General features: G+C 42.5%; 2 protein-coding genes across 4 annotated transcripts in view; both read right to left on the bottom strand.

The window, feature by feature from the left end:
- Positions 1-1,683: 1,683 nt before the first annotated feature.
- On the bottom strand, positions 1,684-17,821 carry st6galnac (ST6 (alpha-N-acetyl-neuraminyl-2,3-beta-galactosyl-1,3)-N-acetylgalactosaminide alpha-2,6-sialyltransferase). 2 transcript variants are annotated; one of them, XM_016661455.1, is made up of 10 exons: positions 16,517-17,821; positions 11,065-11,074; positions 10,616-10,886; positions 8,872-9,037; positions 7,623-7,797; positions 7,227-7,365; positions 7,044-7,147; positions 5,272-5,355; positions 4,947-5,046; positions 1,684-4,012 (listed from the first exon to the last, which is right to left on the bottom strand). In XM_016661455.1, the coding sequence occupies exons 1-10, from the start codon at positions 16,647-16,649 to the stop codon at positions 3,827-3,829; spliced, it is 1,368 nt and encodes a 455-aa protein (XP_016516941.1). In that variant the 5' UTR covers positions 16,650-17,821; the 3' UTR covers positions 1,684-3,826. The 2 variants fall into 2 exon arrangements, with proteins under 2 accessions (XP_016516941.1, XP_016516943.1); XM_016661457.1 differs by lacking the exon at positions 11,065-11,074 and having other exon boundaries at positions 10,616-10,883; positions 16,513-17,602.
- A 2,062-nt stretch (positions 17,822-19,883) lies between these two features.
- The window catches only part of cep131 (centrosomal protein 131), an 18,258-nt gene continuing 17,207 nt past the window's right edge, over positions 19,884-20,934 (bottom strand). For both annotated transcript variants that reach the window (XM_007573307.2, XM_007573315.2), the window contains 2 exons: positions 20,682-20,742; positions 19,884-20,069 (listed from right to left, as the gene is read on the bottom strand). In XM_007573307.2, the coding sequence (XP_007573369.1) occupies positions 19,998-20,069; positions 20,682-20,742 (133 nt within the window). In that variant the 3' untranslated portion in view covers positions 19,884-19,997. The remainder of the gene's footprint in view (positions 20,070-20,681; positions 20,743-20,934) is intronic.

Raw genomic sequence — 20,934 nt, 5'->3', positions numbered from 1 at the left:
CTATATATATATAAACTAAAAATGTTGAGATTATAAAGTGGTGCTGTAATAATAAATTGAACTGAATTAAATGAATATGGAAGCCGAAGCAGTAAGTCGTTACCGCCACTGGGAAGCAGCAGACAGGAGCGTTTCCTGCAGGGTTGATGAAAGCGCTTAGTTTTGAATCATAAAGCTAAAACACTGTCATTTTTACTTCCACAACAAAAATGCAGTAATCTGAAAATATATAAAAAAAACATGCAGTTCAACTTACATTCCCCCCGGAGCAATAAATCTAAGATGTTTAACCGATTTAACCAATTTTTCCACACTGACAGCAAATAATTTACCTCATTTAAACAGTTTTCCTCTCATTTCTTGGGTTCCCGTTTACTCCCCAACATTCATCATGGGATCCAAGACTAAGACCACAGATCTCATTTTTGTGCTGGAAAGATTGACAGGATGATTATATTCCAGTTTATGGGACGGGTGGTGCCTGAAATACTCATGACTAATGAATATTACAGTAAACAGAAACCCGTTGATCATCCTTGGATAATGCCAGTGTCACTTTTCAAAAAGCTTACTGGTGTAAAAACTTCAGATGGCCATGGCTTTCTGTAATTGCAACCTCAAGCTGGCAGACATGTTGGCAGTGCTGTAAAGTCTGACTCATGACCTCAAACGCACCCGACCACATGGCACCACACACATCTGGCTTCATGTTCCCCTCCCTGCTGCGCAGCAGTGAGTGGCAGCGGTTCACCACCAGGTAATCTCAGTTCAAGGCCCTGCAGATCAACACCTTAAAGGGTTTTTAAAGCTGTAAATTAAGGATTTAAAGAGTTATGATAAAAAAAAAACAGAGGTGGAATAAACACCCAGCTGAACACATTCCTCAAGCGCTGAGCTCATCTTTTATTTTGAAAGATGAGCTCAGATGGATGATCAATAAACTCTTTAGCCCAGATTACATTAAGTTCACATCTAGTTTCATTTTCTTGTTCATAACAGCTTGCAGGTATAAATAACAGCCAGAAAATAGGAAGCAAAACTGCATCAGCTGACTGGCTTATTTTCATTCAATATTTTCCAGAAAATCGTCTCCATGTTCTGTTGGCGGGGGGAATAAGAAACACCACGCAGGTTGGGAGTGTGAAAGGTTACAGAAAAACACAAAAAACATCCATTAAAGCTGGTTTTACATTTGTGCAGTTTTATTGGGTCAAAAATAAACAGAAATTGCACTGTAAAAGTCCCTTTGCGTGGCTACAGTCTAGAAAAATAGACAGGTTTAGAGAATGAAACCCCTTTACTTGAATGTAGCTTATAATACAAAAAGCTCCCTGATTTGCCCTTCCTTTTTCCTCCACTTGAAAAAACCCCAAAAAACAAAAACCCACAGTGTCTCAAGACTGTAGAAAAATGCAACTTTCAGTTTGTCATACAGGATGATGTAACACAGAGGACAGTTTGTCAAGAGGGGAGTGTGAACAAACCAATCCTGTTACCTGCCACCTTCCCAAAAAAAATAAAATAAAATACAAGTCTTAAACAGCTCCCCGTTTCCTGTCTCTGCAGAAACACCTACACCCAAGAAAAATTCAACAAAATCCCATTTTTCATTAAAGGCACAAATGGCCACAAAGTGTTTAAAATAAAAGTGGCAACGTTTTTTTTTTTAAAAAAAAAACAACAAACAAAAAAACCCACTACAATTAAAGTTAAATATATAAATCCTTTCATATTTACACAATAATCAGAATAAGCTTTAAAGTCACAGTTGGAGGCAATCCACAGTAAAAGGAGTGACAGAGAGAGAGTCAGAATAAACTTTGGCCGCAGGTGAGAGCCATTAAAGTCAAACAGAGCTGGATCCTTAACAGCATCTCACATTAAACTTTATGGCAGAGACACATTTTGTGACGTTCTAAAGTCCTTCAGGCAACACCTTTGCTGAGATTTATGGCTCTAAAAAACGAAACGGCGGGATAGATCTTTGGTGAAAGTTTACAGTCCTTGTCGCTGTAGAGAGAGAGAAAAAAAAGATACTGTACCCTAGGTTCTAGAAAACAACAACAAAACTGTCATCAAGGAACTGCATCTACTCCTCAGCACATTACAGTTTTATTTAAGGGAGATTTACTCATTTCGGGAAGTACAACCAATTTCATACTTGACTAATACTTTAACCAGAAACGGAGTTTAGACATCCTGGAAACAAATCTTGGGTTTTCTTAGAGATCCTTTATGCACGCCGCTTTTTAATGGTGCGTTTATCAGCAGGTTGGTCACCAAAACAATTATGATTGCATATTTCGACACATCTAGACACCAGTTTTATTCATGCATTTATCTTTAGCCCTTTGTACCATGACCTCATGTAGAAAATGATTCCAGACCGTTTAGTGTGGCTCGGTGGCTGTTGACAAAACCTGAAGCTGAACAGCTTAATGCGGTATTAAAACGGATCAATCTGAGCTACTTGCAAACGTTAGCATGCTAGCACGTCTTTCCATTACCGTGTTGACGGTCAGAGCTCAGAAGATTCAAACTTCAGAATGATGCGTTAAATTTCATACTGCAACTTTTATCCACAAATAAATCATTTAGAGGCACCTGTTAGCCCAGATGTTAGCTATGCTAGTTTTTCTCCAACCCTGGTCAGAAAAGGCAGACCGTCCTGCACGTTTTAGACATTATTCTGCTTCAGGATACATAATTTGAATGGGAGACTGATCGCTGAACATCTGATTCAAAAGTATTAAACATCTAAAACATGCAGGGCAGTGTGCCTTGAGGACCAGGAATGGAAATGCTAACCGAAGCCATTGTTAGCAATAAAACGCAACAACATCTCAGGCTGTCTTTATGCTCAAACACTATAATTAGAGACACCACACGGTGATGTGACTTACAATTTTGGGCTGGAAACTCAAGATTATCGTTTTTACAATTAGGGATATTTGTATACCAAGAACTGCCTGGTTCCCTAGCAACAACAACAAAGGATGTTGATGCTGTAAACAGAGAAGACGACTTAAAGTTGGTCATTTTCAGCATCAGTGAGGCATTTAAATGGCGCGAGAGAAATCACACATTTTAAAGATAATTTTCAACAACATGTCAAGACTTGGCTGCAGTTCATTCAGGATGCAGGAGAGAGAAAACCCTTAGGAGGGTAACAAGAAGGCTGAACAAAGTACAGCAGTTAGTTAACATGATTTTGTATTTGTAAAATGTAAACACCAAGTCAGTTCATCTCCATTTGGAAACCAGGAAAACCAAGCGCTCTCACACACACAAAAACCGACATCAACTTTGCTCCCGTTGGAAACGACTGAAAGTTGGCAGGAAGACTAAAGCTGAACCGCTTTACAAGGTCCAAGCTTCTCAAAAACCAGAGATGGCAATCTGTGGAGTCAGAATATCCAAACTATGAACGTATTTTCACCTAGAAATTTTTTGTTTGCGACGGCATGTAATACGAACCGATGCATTTATTACTAGAACGGTCAATAATTTATGCACAAAGCTACTCCAGTGGATTTTCTTTAAGGCTCAGAAATCCTTAATTTTGGTCTTGTTTGTATAAGAACACTGTCACCGTCTTCTTAAATTACAGTTCAACTTGATTGTGATAACTGAGGGGAAAAAAGAAACATTTCTTTGGGGAGCCACAGACGCTCAACTCGTGCATCCCAAGATAAATAAATCCTTCTAGAGAAATAGTTTAATTCAATCTTCATCTTTCCCAGGAACAACCCAAACAGTTGTTTGAACAAACATTACAGTTCTTCACCGACAGGAAAACTCGCATCACGTTGCAGGAAGGGCGACATCAGTTGAGGTTCGTTTCATTGCGCATGAAAAGCGTGATGAGTCCGGCCTTGTGCAGGCTCTGCCACACTCTCATCTCCATACGCATGTCGTGGTTGGCGAAGAAGCCCACCTTGTGATAGGATTTGTCGTAGTAGTGGTCCGAGTATTTGCTGTAGTCTGGCGTCATGAAGCCGTAGGCGCTCACCTACAAAACAAACAAAAGGTTTGACCGTTTGTTTTATGCAGAAGCATAAAACAAACAGACTCATTTTCTATCTTCATCTCTGTTTCCTCCTGTTGACGGGTCGAGAAACGGGTTCTACAAAAAAGGGGATCTGAAGGTTGTGGCAGTTCTGACAACCAAAGAAAAACAAGAAAAAAAGTACAAATGAAATGGGAAATATTTCTGCAGGTTGAGCTGAGGAGAATCACAATCCTGTCTTTGTGCAAGCGCAGCCAGGCGTTGTACAACATTTTTCTATTTTAGATCAGAATGGCCCAAAAATCATCTCCCTTTGCTAAATGCAAGAGTAAAGATAGTTTTGTCTCTTCATTTTAGATTCATAAGACCTTTACTTAATATTTGGCAGAACTGTCCTTTTAACTGGTTTTAAGTTTCCTTCCAACAAACGTCTCACAGGACTTACTGGAATTCTGGCCCATTCCTCCGATCAGAACCGGTGTAACTGGGTCAGTGTGTAAGCTTCCTATCCCACACACACACAAGCTCTTCCAGCTCTACTCAGACATTTTGTAAGGACCGAGATCACAGCTTTGCAACAGCCACACCAAAACAATGACTTAAGACAAACTTTGCATGATTACCCGGGCCAGAAATATACGACGCATTTCTAACCAAGCTTTTATTTCATAGCTGATGTCCTGTACATACATTTCATATAATAAACAAAATGTAAAGTTCTATACAATAAAATAAAAGTCTGTTTTCTTTATGTAGTGCTGCTGCTGCTCCATTTGATGGCTTACCCTGATTTTTAGTTTCCTCTGCAGTTTCTCCATCAGGTTAAACCTACTTCGTATACTTCTACAGGCAAGTTTCCATCACGGTTAAAGTGTGGTAGATAATACATTAAAAAAAATAACTATTCATGGCTCAGCAGGGCGAACACGACTCCTACCTGGTCGCAGGTGTGCAGCGCGGCCAGCAGCATTGCAGCTCCAGTCGACGGACGGTAGATGCTCCTATATCGACCGTTCAGGATGTTCGACCGAAGGAATCTGAAACCAGAAATCAGAAATCTGTCGAGAGTTGCACAAACAACGTCTAAAACCGCCGTTTTAAAAACTTAATTAGCATAACTACATCTTTAGGGATTACAGACGTTCTCATGCTTCGGGCAGCTTTACGTAAACCAGCAGGAAAATCTATTCAGAAGCTCGTCCAGGTCTCATCACGTTCTAAATCCATCTCTGTTGCCGTTTTCATTCAGATCACCGGCTCACCTGTTTCTGAGGTAACGGATGAAATCTGGGTGGTACATCTTCAGCTTTGCTGCCGAGACATCCTTTCCAAAGTATCTCGTTGGGCTGCGCAAAGTAAACAATAGAAATTAACGGTGTAGAAAAATGTATTTTGGTTTTGCAGTAATCGTCACATCTTCAGGTGAAACCTGGATTCTAATAAAACTGGTTAAACATGTCCTTAGCTCGCATCTTTGTTATGATTCGCACTGTCACATTTCCTCATGTCGTTTTGTCTTCAAGTTTTAACCCGTAAACCTTTCTTCACACGCACACATGCAGCAGTGCCTAGTTGGAAGAATTTAAAGCCTCTAAAATGTAAAACAACTGGTCTAAAAGCTCACCAATGTAAAAAAAAACAAAAACAAAACAAAGGCAAACAGTTTAAAAACAGAGGAATCTCTGCTGGGGTATTAAATTACAATAATAGAAAATGTAGAGTGAATTAATTTCACATCCATTCAGCAACATGATTAGTTGCCGACAAGCACCTTCTGCCAAAACTATAAGAGCTACTTTACAGAAGGTTTAATAATTTAGGGATATTGTAAAAGTACTGGAGAATCTCAACAGATTCAAGTCCTGAATGTCGACAATCAGCACTGAAACAGAAACCAAGAACAGATTCAGCTGTGAACAATGACTGCGTTCGCCCAGCATCGCCGTGTCGAGGAGCAGCGTTCAACTCGACCAGATGAGAAAACAAAATAAACGCGAGAACGATGTGATCCAGAGGCAACGGGAATTATTTTGGACTCTGGGAAAACTGAAGTGTAAAAATACGACACAGTTGTCATTACGTGGATTTAAGTGAACAGCATCTTTCAAATCTAATCATTTTATCTATCGGCTCAAGGAAGTCGATGTACAAACGTCGGGAAACCCATCAGTGCCGAGCGGTTTTCAGAACAAACTGCATGATTGATTTTATGAAGTAAAGCTGCGAACTACATCAGGGATGACATGGCAGCTCTGCAAAAAAACACAAAAAAACAAACAAACCGGTTTCAGTTTCAGGTTTTCTAGGCTCTCAACTACGCGACTCACTTCAGCTGCAGACTGGTTCACAGCAGGTTGAATTTAAATGGGGAGAAGCACCTTTACAGAGTGGAGCTTTAACCCAGGTTAAGGTCCTTTAAAGTGAAACGTGAGACGATCTGTCCCAAACCGAAGCTGTAGGTAAACCACTCGAACCAAGCAAATGAGCTGCAAGGAGTGATGTGTAAATATTTGAGACGGATGAAGTCGTACCGAAAGGATACGTGGCTTTTTCCACGTAGGCTGTGGCAAATGACTAATGATGAAACGGTGGAAGTGGTTGAGCGTTTTAATAAGCCAGAGGTCAGATCTAAATTATTTAGAACATAATAAAGATCTGATCAATTTTATATTTAAAAACACGTCAAACTAAAAGAGGAAACGTCTTAAAACGCATTAAAAATTCAGACTCCCGTCAAGTTCAAATCAAATTTTAAAAAGGATTTATTCTTAAAATTTAATGAGAATTTGAATATCAAAACATTATTATTTTTTTAATCACAGAACTGTAAAAATTCATATTCATAACATTAGGTGAAGTTGCATTTTGTGACTAAAAATGTGGCCTGCCTGCCTTAAATAAAAACATTACGGAGATCCAACCTGCCAACGGGTTTGAATGCAACAAGATAAATTAACGGCTCATATTTCATCACAACTTTAGATCAATGATGCTGCTCAACCTCGACATAAACTCATCTGTGACCGTCACTCACTCTTTGTTTCGCTCGGGTCCCCTCAGCACCAGCGTGTGCGTGGACGCCGCCTTCATCAGCAGGTAATCCCGGTCGTGATCGGGCAGGAAAACGTACCGCGTCTCCTGTGGCGGAGCAGCGCAGCGTTAAAAGAGAGGACGTGTCCTTCAGAGAGGAGGAGAGACCCTGTGGTCGCGTCCTCACCGCGGACACGGGCGGTCCGTTGTACCCGACGCCGCCGTAGCTCCTCATGGAGTTCATCAGCGTGTTGGTGGAGAAGGTGTAGTGGGTGGTCCGGGAGCCCACGTCTTCCTCGAAGCCTTTGATGACCGCCCCGTTGGTCCTGCGGAGCCACAGGGTCCACAAATGAGCACAAACACGGAAGGAAAACCCCAAACATCTCAAAACAACATTTATGATCATTTTATTTTGATGGGGGTATGTGGTATGTTGCCATGGCAGCCAAACCCATCTGCAGCATGTTTGGTTTTTTTTTTTAGATTGTTGCAACTTATAAAACAAAAATCAACTTGCTTGACGAGTTTCTTTACACAGTAGAGTTTTGTTAAGATGTCAGCGCTCTGCTGTCCAGCTCAGTACCTGAAGACGTAATGATGGCCGTCGATCTCCTTCCCTTTTTTCGAGCCCTTCAGGATCCCTCCGTTTCCCACCACGGCACAGCGGCTGCACGCCGATTTATTCTTGCGACTGTCCCAGTCATCCAACATCCTCCAGTTAGCGGAGGAGTTTAGCACAGTCAGAGTATCCATCAGAGCTGCAGAGAGAAGCACAGTTGATCAGAAATAATAATAATAAAATGTTTCCTAAACTGTACATATCACAGCCCATCTTTACACATTAACAGAATATGAGGATGATGATGAGAGACTCCTGCTTCCTCAAACTGTCCGAAAACAAACACAAAAATCCACTAAGTTTGGTTCACTGCACAATAATTACACAGATCTGATCTACAGATTTATTATACTTCACTTTATCTGATAAAAAAAGAGAAGTTAATCTTCATGCATAATTAACAGTAATTTTGACTGGAGTGACATTTGGTTTCTGATGCTATAAAATGTTTTCATTAAAATGACCAAAAATGAACCTGAACTGAATGGAATATTAAAATATTCAGGTTACGGCCACAAACGCCACATGTCCTCCTCAGTTTGCGTCAAGATTAAGAGTCTCTGGCCTTGAGTAAACCTACTATTTATTAATTATTGATTCCTTATAAATGCATCCAAGATTGGAGAATTTTTTTTCCAAGGTGAATCTAAAAAAAAACAACAAAAAAAACAGACATTTTCCAGGAACCCATAACAGCTAAACTAAAACAGAGACAGACGTTAATCAAGAAAAGAAAGTCATTAGGAAGAAGAAACTCTCTCCCATCAACAGTTGTTAAGCTCCAAATTCTCTGGAGAAACAAAGGAATCTCATCCTACATCCTCTGATCCCTTGAGCCTGACCCACAAGTCTGTGCCTGCCCTTAATTTTAAAGCAGACGATCGTTCAGCTCGTTGCTCCGAGTGCAAACTCAGAGGTCAGCAAAGTTGAACGTAAACCTCATGCCCTGTGAAGGTGGGTAGATTCCTTTCAGAGGTGGCGAAGGATCGCAGGAACAGTTTTTCGGAAATATGAAACCAGTTTTTTTTTCACTGCTGTGACAAAACAAGAGTTTATCTTGCAGCATCAAACAGTGTTTTATTTACTGCAATTCTTGTCCTGCCTGTAAAACAGGAGCCTCTTTGTGAACCAGGACAGTGAAAACTCCCCAAATAATAAAATGCAGAAAAACTATGAAAAACAAATAAAAACATTTAGAGAAAGTGGATCTCACTGTCGTAGTCGATGCCTCCCCAGCCGTGCGTCCCTGGGTACCGTTTCAGACGCTGGTGCTGCTCCTGAGTCACATGTCGGGCCCACTGCAGGACGGGAATGTGCTCCAGGAACAGCTGCCCAAACTCGGACTCCTTTATCCGACTTCGGATGCCATCTGGGCAGTTCTGTGAGGAGCGGATAACACAGCGGTAGAGTCATGACAACAAAAACAGAGACGAAAAAGGAAAACGCTACAGTCCCCGTCTGTCACGGTCCGTCAGCAGGTCAGATATCCTCCTGAGGCTCACGGTTCGGCAGACTGTTTTCTGTTAGTCATACAGACCCGACATGAACTCAGGCAGGAGAGAGGAAAAGGTGGCAGACGTCTACTGGTTAGACTGGAGCCTCTGAACCAGTCGACACTGCTCTTACTACAGTCTGCAGACAGAGCGATGCTCAAACCTTTCACCAACTTATTTAAAAAGATGGAGAAGAAAACCGTTTTTGTAAAAGTGGCTCCGACTAGACTTGACTGAATAAAAAGTGTGTTAAATCTGTGATATTTATAAAAATGGCTGCTGGTCCTGTCCTGGTTTCTCAATCGATGAAAAGGAGAATTAAAAATAAAACAAAAAAAACAGGAACTACTGTAAATGAATGGAAGCTGCTCTTTAGAGAATTCAGTTCATTTTTTAGTACATTGTTATAGACCAGATTATGTGTGTGTGTGTATCAGGATGTCAGTTTTAACAGGACTGTGCACAAATCTTGCAAAACCAGTCAAATCAGTTTTAATGAGTCATAAGAGAGAACACAACATGTAACAAGGTGTGGAAACGGCAACGCACACACACACACACACACACACACACACACGACTAAACTAAAATGTTTAACAGGAACACAGATCTGCACAATGGCGGCAGCCGCCCAGAGACAACACAGAGCCGGACCTAAGCCAGAACATTAATGATGCTGATAAGCCTGATCCTGTGACATCTACAAACTTTAAATCTAAACTCCTGATTCTCCAGTTTAAACATTAATCACTTCTCCAGGTTAAATCAGGTTATAGGGAACATTAATCATTTCTCCAGGTAAATCTCACCTCTCAGCCACCACACATCTTACATTTATGAAACGGTTCAAACAAAGTTCTGTTAATAGTTGACTCGCCGTCATCAACAATACTCAAGAACTCCAGGGTAAACAGTAATCCAATGACTGATGTAGATGATGTGAAGAGAGGAGGTTTGTGAAACCAAATGGGAAAATAAAAAAATAAAAAATAAAGTCGCCACTCCTCTTAACATGGGGCAGAAAGGTAATTTAAAAACAGAGCAGACAGCTTTTCACAGGATTAAAAAGTTGATAATTAGTGAGCTGCTGCAGGTCAGGAAAACGTCAACTGAAAACCTGTTTACACCGTCTGACAGGAACAGCCGGAGTAATTCTAGAAAAGTTTAAAGCAGCTCGAGTCTTTCAGGGCAGGTTTGCGCTCTGCACCCTGTAGACGCGTTTCTGCTTCAAATGGTTGAATCGCCTCAACGTCTAGCGCTACAGAGATCTGCTAATGAGCATTTGATGCAGGTTCGATGAACCTATAAACATCTAAAAGACACAGGAGATACCAGTCTGGGAGGCCTCACTTTAGTTTTGGACCAAAGCAGATACTGTCCAATACAAGACAAACAGAGATGATCAATTCCATTGACACCAAATCTTTGGGTCAAATAATCCCGTTAAATCCAGAGCTGACTCACCGTTTGTGGAGGGATGTTCTCACTCATGTAAAAGTCTCCGATGTAAGGGGGTTCTGTTGGGCCCGGCGGTCTGGCGGGCTTGGCCAGAGGGGCCCTCGTGGTTCTTTTGGCTTTGTCTACGCCGTCAGACCCGGACAGCGAGTCGTTCTTGATTTGGTCTTGTGCTGGTTTTGCAGTCTGTTTGGCTCCCGCGAGGTCAAGAAGGGTGGTGGCGGCCAGGTCGTCCTGGACGAAGTCGCTCCATCTGAGCAGAGCGTCCTTAGAGTTGCTGTGGAGGATCAAACCACACACGGTGATCTCAGTCTTTGTTTGCTATTGAAGGAACCGTTCAGCCATTACACTTCCTGAAAGGACACGACTCTCAGCCAACTCATGTAGAGCCTGTTGGAAAATACTACTCTGCAAAATCCTCATTAGTATTCAAGGTTGTGCTGGAACACAAGCCAAGAACAGACCTCTGTGTTACGAACCAGTTCAGGTCAAGCAAATCAGCACCAATTAAAGTCAGAATTCACCTTGCGCAAATGAGACGAGGGGAAACGATCTGCTTTGGCTCAACTGTAGAAACGGTAGAGAAACTACAATATGATCCAGAAGCACTACAGATGTCATGTCTCATTTCATTTGACATAAAATGCATTTAGTAAGGATTTTATGTGACGGGAACTAGCGCATAATTGAGAACGCGTTATTGCCTAATTTTTTGGAAAATAGAAATCTTACCTGTTAGCCTGAAAAACACTAAATATTTCAAACATGATCCAAGGAAAACAAATTAATCTCATTTCAGGTTTGACAAGTGCAATTTCATTTTAGGCCATTCATTAATTACAAAGCATTGACGTCAACAACCTCAATTAAAAAAAGTTGCACAAAAATGATAACCGAATGGTTTCACTTGTTTCACAGCGGCGGCTTGGCTCCATTTTACTTCTGTCTGGCTTCAGGGAAACTATGTGCTCTAACCTGTAATTTGATAAGCAAATATTCCAGAACTGGCAGGCTGCTGATATGTTTTGCCACTTTAAGTAGCAATCATGGCCTCCATCTTACAGACACTTCATGATGCCACTTCACTGACATTACTGGGCCTGTTTTAGTGACGGATGGCAAAGACGGTCCAGGCGAGTGCAATAAGGATGAAGTGAATAAATGGCAGTGGTATTCACCAGCAGCAGTATTTATTTATCAAATTAAAGACTTCTGCATTATTTTCAGCCATTTTTTCCTCAGACTAACGAGCGCACACTTTTACAACCTACAGAACAGATGAATGCTACTCCGCTTTGTGCACCAAGGATCCAGTCTTGGTTCAAACCACCTCCAGTCGAATAACTCCAGGGAATTTATGACGACTGACGTCAAGTAATAAAACCAACTAAAAAAACTGAAGAGAAGAGCACAAATGCTAAAAGTAAGTGAATTAATGTGAACCGAGTGGCAGGGAAGAGCATTCTCGGTAAAACCTGTGAAATGTGACCTGCTGAGGGGCCAGAGTCAGCTGACGATCGGGTCGTAAAGTCAACCGTCACACTCCCTGGAGGAGCAAAGTGTGCAGCAGAACAGAGGAGCTGCTGGGTCCAAGGCGACGGACGCAACACGGCGTCAGACTGAACATTCACCAAAACCGTCTCGTTCTGCTGGCAGGGTGAAAAACGGCAAAGAGCTAAACTAAATAAATTCATTTTAAAAATAAATAAATACAAACAAACCCTGGCGTTGGTAAAGGTCCCGTTGTTCGGTAAAGATACCTTAAAGCAACCAACCTTTACACATTGTAATCTGATGACTTGGTTGCATTAAAAAAAAAAAAAAAAGTATAGATTTTCCTGGTGAAATAAAGGTTAAATGAAATAAAAATATGAATAAATGTACAATATTCCTATAGATATGCTGGATTTGGCAAACAAAAAGAAAAAACAAACAAGAACTATGAGCTTGGGTAAACCCATATTAAGTGCCAGTGTCTTTTAAAGTGTTTACAAAACTCTGTCATAAAATATTAACTAAAATGGGAAGTTCGTTAAATGAGGTTCAGTGAGCCCTGATTAGTCAGCGTCATCTCTAATGGCAACAGCCAATGGGTCCCCCCCCCACACACACACACACACACACCACACACACTAGCTGATGTGTGCTAAAGGACCGTTTGTTATTCTGCAAAAAGCAAACAGTCTGAACTCGGCTTTTTGAGTCACAGCTTCATATTCGGGCCAGGAACTCGTCACTCCTACTCAGAAAACCTTAAAGAACATTTTATCACTTCAAGAACCCAACCAGTCTAAAACCCACATGCCCAGTTTAAATTCGCTTAATGGGGAGCGGGAGGGGAAAGCCAATTTTGTAAACACTTTTTGATAAGTGTTTCTGCTAGGATGAGGCGTTTTTTCGGCAGTATATTTTACAGAACTGCAATTGAAACTTTTCTCATCACGAGTCACATGGCTGACAGATCTGCACTAATTCAGTGGCTGAATTATGAATAGAATCTCATGTAACTACAGCCGTTGTTGCCATGGTTTTAAGTGACTTATCGCATGAGAAAGCTTAGTCACACGTGAGTTTAACTTCATTCCTTACTCGATGGAAACATTGCCATTGCAAAATTGTGTTTTTTGTCGGACATTAGCAGAACATAGACAAAGGTTTGCTCACATTTGGAAAGGAAACGCAGGTCATGAGGCGGTGAGACGAAGACGATTTAAAGTGGATTGTGTTTACTATGACAAGCTGGTGCTTCATTTAAGCTGCAGCGGCGACAGAGAGCAAGACTGAAAGTGCCAACCCTTATCACGGCTCACTGCCCTGCATGCCGTCTCCTTGGTTTCGTGTGATTTCAGCGGAACAGGTGTTTGCTGAACTGCAATCAGCCGAATCAGGCGTGGTAAAGCAGGGAAACGTCTAAAGCGTGCAGGGCGATGCGCCTTGAGGACCAGAGTTGGGAAACACAGGTCTGAAGGTCCAACAGCAAAGCTTCTGCACTTTCAACCTCTGGAGGAGGAAACGTGATCAGTCTCCTAGATCAACATTTTCTTACAAGTACACCCCTGACTGTTATTTCAACAACGTTAACCATTAGATGGTTAAGCCAGGAACTAATCAAACACGGCGCATTTTCTCTGCTCCCAATTACAACAACTGCTGACTGCTCTCAGCAGGAAAGGCAGATTTAAATATCATTTAAAGATTTAAAAATCATTTAAATCTGCCTTAAAATAGGTTCAAAGGTCTGAACCAGACATGCGTCTCATTGTCATGTTTGTTTCTTTCTTTTTCACTGCTTTTCATTGCAAAATATGCAAAGCTGTTATAGCGCTCAGAAAAAGAAAAAAAAATCAAAATTGGCAAAAATCTGAGATCAGTCAAAACTGTTATCGATTAATCTCTCAGATGAGAACAGCTTTAGAAACCTAGCACACTTCCCCTTTAGTTTCTTAAAAAAAAAACAACAACAACAACTTAGAAACGAGTCTGCGCTCCAGTTTCTCTCAGCTGACCTTAATGCATCTGTCGGGGACCTGCTGGCTTTTAGAGCTGGAGCTCTGCCCGTCGGAACAAAGCTTACGTTTCACGTTCGTTCGTTCGTTCGTGTGAGAGAGAGAGAGAGAGAGAGAGAGAGAGTGAGAGGCCACCTCCAGTCAAATAACTCCAGGGGATTTTTTTCATTAGGGCAGCAGAGTGCTGTGTGGTTCCTTTGTTGGAGCCACAATGATCCACTTGGAGCCGAGGAGGAGGAGGAAGAGGGGAGGGGGATAGGATCTGGTTATACAGTAGAAACTCTTCATCACATGTGATCTCACAGTTTAACCCTTCAACTCTGACATGGTTCTAAACTAAACTAAAAACACAAGATTTGATTAATTCTAGTAATCCAGCTCGTCTTTGGAAATTTCAGGGGCGTTGGCGGGTTTCCTTTGGTCAAGTGTTTTTGAGACATTATACTCATTAAGATTTAGGATAAGATGTCAAAAAGATTCATGCAAGTCCAACATCCAGGGCTTATTCAGGCTCAGTTTTTCTCTCAGTCCTTTACAACCATTTCAGGGAAGGAATGATTCAAAAAGAAAAAGGCTGACGAGGGAAAAAGAATAAGTATACTTGAGGAAAGGAGGAAGGAGAAGACTGACAGCAGTAAGGACATACGAGGCGGGACAAGAAAGAACAGGGTAACAGGGAAAAAAAAAAGATGTAAACAAGAAAAAGAAAGAAAGGAAGTGAGACTGTAAGAAGGATGAAAAAAAAGGAAGGAAAGAGCACAGGGAATACAAGACGTGGAACAACAAAGTACGGAGAAGGAAGGAGAGCAGGGACCAAATGAAAAGCAGAATGAACAAAAAACAAGGAAGGAAGTACAGAAAGAAGAGAGGTAAACCACAAGGAGGGAAAGACAAGACATGGACTACAGTCTGGGAATTAAAGATGTTTCCCATGGTTTCTTTTTCACCTGACCAGACCAGAAAATGACTAAAAATCAGCTACAGATTTCTGTGCTGAAAACCAGATGCATCTGCTGGAGTTTAAATAAAGTTTAGACGTGCTGTTCAGTTCAGTCTTTGTTTCCCCAGCTGTGGTTACCCACAAATGACAACTGAAAAACCTTCTCAGTCAGCCAACTGCTCTAGGAAGTAGCAGTTCATCCATTATGCGAGTTGTTCTTTTAAGAAGAGTCATATAAACCAGACCGGTTTTCAGACATTAGTTACCCTCAAGCAATGCAGTTCCAACCACTGAACTGGAATCCAGTCTAGAAAACTGGAATCAGCGAGAAAGAAAACCTGTTTGCTTTTCAGGACTGGCATTGAGGAAATGGCTAAAAAAAATATACAAAAGGATCTAAGGCTTGTGACTCATCTAATATCTATGATCAAGGCCAGCCGACTTCTGACATTTCTTGAAAGCAGCAAGAGGCAGCAGGCAGCAATTAGATATCAGAATATTTAAATAATCGTAATAAAATCAGTTCAAAGGTCTGAACCAGACAAACGTCTCATGGTCACGTTTGCTCCTTTCATTTCCATCGAACCAACATGACGACATTTACCGACAGCCGATAAGATTGAACAAAAACCAGGTGGATTTATTTGAGTTGTTCTGTTTTGACCTCAGGAGGATGACAACACACACACATCTAAACTGAGGGGACAAATCAAACTGGGCCTGTGCCAGGGAAACAACCGTTTCAAATGAACGGCCCAGTTAGGTGCACGAGTGAGGGAGTACGTTTATATTTGAGCCCATATGAATAATGTTGAGTCTGTATGGATTACAAAACACCCACAGTAAAAGTTAACTCGTACTCCTTAAGCTTGTTTTTAAATTAAAGTTGAATAATTCCTTGTTGGGGGGGGGGAGGAAATGGAATAAAGGAATCTTTAAAAGACCCAAAATAAATGATAATAATGCCAGTTATGAGCATCTGTGAACTTATGATCTGAAATTTAGGAGATGACGATGAAAAGAAAGCTGCGCACTGCAAAAACAAAATTTGACCAAGTAGTTTTGGTCTAGTTTCTAGTGTGAATGTTCTAGTAGTTGGAAAAACTGTCATAAAAACACAGTAGTTCCTCAATATTGATGAAAAAGTACAAGTGAAATAATGTGCCAGTGGTACACGACATTTTAACTTGTATGGAGAAAAATGTCTTGTTCCACTGGCAGATTATTTCACTGATAACTTTTACTTTTTCCATGAATATTAAGAAATTGACTTAAAAGGAGTTCCTTTATTGTGCTGAAAAAGTTACTTAGAAGTTAGTTTTGGCTTATTTCGAGACATCTGCAGTAGAAACTCGGCCAAAATTCTTTGTAAATGTGTGTTTCTTTGGCAGTACAGAATGAAGTTCTGAAAAATATTTTGGGGAAGAAAAAAAAAAAAAACTTCAAAGAAACTCCCTCACCTGACCGGCCAGGTCTTCAGATTGAGCAGGTACGACGACGACGACGGACGCCACTGCGTGTTCAAGCACAGCATGTATATGACCAGGAGGCAGACGACGCTCCCCATCACCCACAGCAGCTGCCTCTTCAGGGCCATCCCTCCCGCTCAGGACGCAGGCTTCTTCAGGCAACAGGCTGCGCTCGCTGGCCGGGCGCTGCGCTCCGCCTGCAGGGGCATGAGGAGGCGGAGGGCGACGCAGCAGAGTTCAGGAGGGACTCCCGGTTCAGGCCAGCGGGTGTGAGGCGAGGTTTAAATGATCCCACAAAAAAAAAAAAAACGATCCCGACTTCGCTCAACGCAGCTACACAGAGAGGAGATAAAACACGGAGAGTTAAAACGAGGGCAGACACTTCAGAGGGGAAACTTTATATCTCTCAGCCACATCTAATCCCTTTTTAATGAAACCTTTTTGCTCATGTACACAAAAGCAGAGCGGGCGAAGTCGTCTTATTCTTTCGTTTGTCTCCCGTCTGCTGCTGCTGCTGTCGCTCTTCTGACAAACACAGAAAAGGATCCTGTGTGACCCCCCGAGGGGCTGGACTCAAACCGAGCGTCCTGACGTCAGCCGCAGCTCCCCGGCGACAGCAGGAAACCAGAAACGTTATCTTCAGACCACACTCATGCGCCTGCTGCTGTTAGGCAGGTCTGGAGGTTTCTGACTGAAGTTGTCAGGAGTCAGAGGAGAGCCAGAGAGATCTACTAGAAAGATCCCACATGATCCCCCCACCGACAGCAGGATGAAGCTGCTTCTGGGACTGAGGAGGAGGGAGGGAGAAGGAGGAATGGAGTTGGTGATAAACTCCTTGATAACAGTCCGAGCAGCTGGCTCAGAACAAGGAGAGGTAGAAAAAAAAAAGACTGGAGGTCCGGCGACTTAAAGGAAAACGCTCAAGAGACAAAAAGAAAGTTCAGCAGCATCGATTAGGAGAAGAACAGAAGAGTCAAAACGAGAAAAAACTGCGACCTCAGCCTGAGTTATGTGGAACACGAGGCTCTGTTGCCTCGCTCCGGAAACAAAGGAACCTTTTCACATCGAAACACAGGAAGAAGAAGAAAACAAACATCCTCTCACCAGCAGCAGCAGCAGATCGCCTTTCCCTGACAGCGGAGACGTCTTCCTCTAACGGAGTGCTGAGAGCCTCGCTGCCAGCCTCAGCTCTGGATGGGAGGGCCTTTTGTGAAATGAGTAACAGCTGCTGGCAATTGGACAAACATGAGAGGAGGCGGGGCCGGGGAGCCCACTGCAGCTATAAAGTTAGTTAGACATGAACAGGCAGCTCTGAGGGACTGAATCACAGAGATAATGAGACACAGACACATTCTGGAGGGATCCAAAGTTCTCCATCATGTCAGTTCAGCTCTCTGCACTAAAAACTGAAAGACACAACCTGGGACAGCAGCCGCAGCTCTGATAGGCTGCCAGGCTTGAAGGAAGTGAGAGTTGAGGTGTGATGGAGGACAACAGAAGAAGAAGAAGGAAGTGGGTCCACTGAGCAGGTATTTCCTGATTCACAGGTGGAAACAGGAGGTTACAAAAAGTTTAAGTTTTGTTAGTTTGCAGATATTTTTTTAAATCACTTCAGATTTAAAGGGCAGCGGGCATAATTTGGATTCCAGTGGGAACAGATGAGGCGCCCGCGTCGCCTCGTGATTTATGGACTGGGAGGGACGCTCGGAGGAACGGGGGGGAAGAAATGAGACGAGCAAAGAATTGTTTTCCGAAGTGAACAGAGACGAGGAACAAACTGCGATTCCAAACGGTTTGCTTTTTATTCTCTTTCTGCAGACAGATCAGTCATCGTTCAAGTCACAGTTTTGTTTTCTTTAAATCAACCGCTGTGAAAAAACACCAAAACAAGAATTGTGTGTGGGGGGGAATTAAATCATTCAGGAAATCTGCGTTCGGCCAGAAATGTTTACAGATATAGAGGATGTCGGTGGACGGAAAACAAATCGACCAAATTGGGATGACTTGGCGGGAACAACGGGAGGAGTGGTGGTGAACCCCTCACACTCCGAGGGTGTGAGAAACGTCTGCCCACTCTGCATCACTACTGGAGCAGAGCTGCTTCGAACCAGTGGGCCTCTGGAGGCGACCAGGTGAAACGGTCAGCCGTCCGAACCACTGATGCAGACCCAGCCTGTGTTCTACAACGGCAGAATGTGTCACCTAATGTTGTTCCATCAAGTTCCCTACAATTAAAATCTGAATAAACTTTTGCAAAATGGCACAATTTGAAAGACTCCGCAGGTATACATTTTCAGAAAAAAACAAAATATGGATCATTTGATGTGTTTAACAAGATGATTCTGTGGAGCAGCAACACCGCAGTACGAGTGCAGCAATAAATAACGGTAAAATAATGAATAAATATTGTGGTTTGGAGACTTTTGGACTTTCGCGTCGGGTCGTTTTTTTTCTCTCTCTCAGACACACCGTTGGACCTAAACAGTAGGATTCACCTAGTGAAATCGAATCGACGCACATTTCCTGCGAGGAAAGAAAGGGGAATAATTCAAACCGATTCCCAGTGAGGCGTGGAGCCGGTTCTGTTCTGTTCCTCTGTGGAGCCTCAGGATCAACATGTGCTGCTCTGTCTCAGATCCAACCGACCCACCCTGCTCTGTCGCAGCTCTGCTTCCCTAATCCTCTACACATTCTCTCTGGCATTCCTTCTTCCCCACACCCCCCCCCCTCCTCACCAGTTCCTTGTCTTCCACTTTTCCACGTTCAGAAACCCTCAGAACCGCTCTGCAATCATCCGACCTCAGACATTCTTCCCCACTGGTTCTTGCCCAAACGTCTCATTGCTCTCTTTACTAACGTCCTGCATCCTTTTCTCGTTTCAGTCTGCAACCAGCCTCAGTTTCTTTAAACCCAAAGCAGAGCTGCACCCGGGGCCCGCTTGGTTAAAGTTCTGTAATTAGCACTCGCCGTCGGGGTGGGGGGGGTGAAACGACGATTAAAAACACGGGTCAGTGATCACTCGACTCGTTTCAGGCGTAGAGCTCATGCTCGACGCGACGCCGACGGGTACGGCCCCCTGCTGGGTCCGGCTGCAGGCCATCAGGCTCTGGGAACAATCTGGAAGTCTCCTCTGGTCCGTCCCCGTAGGGAATGTGAACATTCCTGCTCAGGAACGCCGCAACGACTGAAAAAGAGTCTGTGAGGGAAGGCCATGTGCGGCGCTTTGATCTCGAGCCACCTGGTCTGTGGCAGACAAATGAAGGCAAATCCAAAACAACACCCTCTTTTTATGCCAGGGGGGGCCGGGGGGGATGAAGAGGGCGCTTACAGTGAAATCCAGGATATGTTGCCTTCTTTTTTGCTTTTTTCACAATGAGGTAGGTCACATTTTAAGCCTTCCACAGGTTCAGTCTTGCAGGTAGAAAATACCTCCACCAGCTGAAAGGGGGTGGGGATGGACCAGACGCTCCTGTCAGTCACTTCTCCAACAGATGCTTCCTCTGCTGCTCCCACAGAGCCTCCAGGTGGTCCGCCCTCTTCACAGCAGCCTATCAGAGCAGAGGACGAGTCAAGAGCTGCTGAACACGAACCATGAGAAAGCGCAGCAATGCCTCAGACAGCATGCCTTTGTGAACAGAGTACAAATTGTCAAGAAATGTTTTCCTGCCAATACAGTTTCTAAAAAAAAAAAAAAAATGTCTTCCCATAAAACCTGCAGCTCTGTTCATTCCTGCAGCAGCAGAGGAAGTTAAAGCTGCAGATCTGTTCTAACGGGCCTGAGCGGCATCAGTCAAACACGAGCGTCATCAAAAGTTGTGACAAAATGTCCTGATATATGAATCAGATTGTTACACTAGGTTTTTATTTTTAGCTTAACAGTAAGAAAAAAAAGAAGAAACTAGAGCATTATTTTATGAATCAACAGCAAAAATTATTAATAATCAACATTTGTTTTTTTTTTTTTTACAACTTTAGTTTCTTTTTTTAAAATTCCCTATCAAACAGACTAAGGGTTAGAAAGTGCGTCTAGAGAAACGTGACGTGGGGAGCTGTTTGGTGTGTTCTCATGGATGCAGAGCAGGAAACTGGAAACTCATGACAGGAAGTCACTCAGGATGCATTTAAAAACCAGCCCAGGTCCAAACAGAACTGCACCTCACCTCATACTGCTTACGGAGATTATTCACAGTTTCTTCCTTCTTCAAGATGGCTGACTTTACCCTAGGGTACCAAGACAGGAAGGTTAAAAATAAGCAAAACTTCTCTGAAAAAAAATAAAATAAAATAAAGAGAAAAAAGCCCCACAAGAGCCACAAATTTTTCTATTTTTCAGAACTAAATATTCAAATCTTAATTGAAATCAGCTTATAAGACGCATTGTGTCTGGTTTGAGTTTGCTCTAAAACAGACATT

The sequence above is a fragment of the Poecilia formosa genome, unplaced genomic scaffold, assembly GCF_000485575.1.
Source record: "Poecilia formosa unplaced genomic scaffold, Poecilia_formosa-5.1.2 Scaffold7, whole genome shotgun sequence".
Classification (NCBI taxonomy): Eukaryota; Metazoa; Chordata; class Actinopteri; order Cyprinodontiformes; family Poeciliidae; genus Poecilia; species Poecilia formosa.
Note: the sequence above shows the minus strand (reverse complement) of the source record. Positions and strands in the feature narration are given on the sequence as shown.

Bases quoted from the DNA above. Each gene is read 5' to 3' on its own strand.
- st6galnac (XM_016661455.1), bottom strand. From the start codon at position 16,649: ATGGCCCTGAAGAGGCAGCTGCTGTGGGTGATGGGGAGCGTCGTCTGC. The intron at 7,366-7,622 runs GTACTGAGCTGG...GTGGCTCCGCAG, and splicing joins GGCCATCATTACGTCTTCAG to GACCAACGGGGCGGTCATCA. The intron at 5,356-7,043 runs GTGAGTGACGGT...TACTTTGCGCAG, and splicing joins GGACCCGAGCGAAACAAAGA to CCCAACGAGATACTTTGGAA.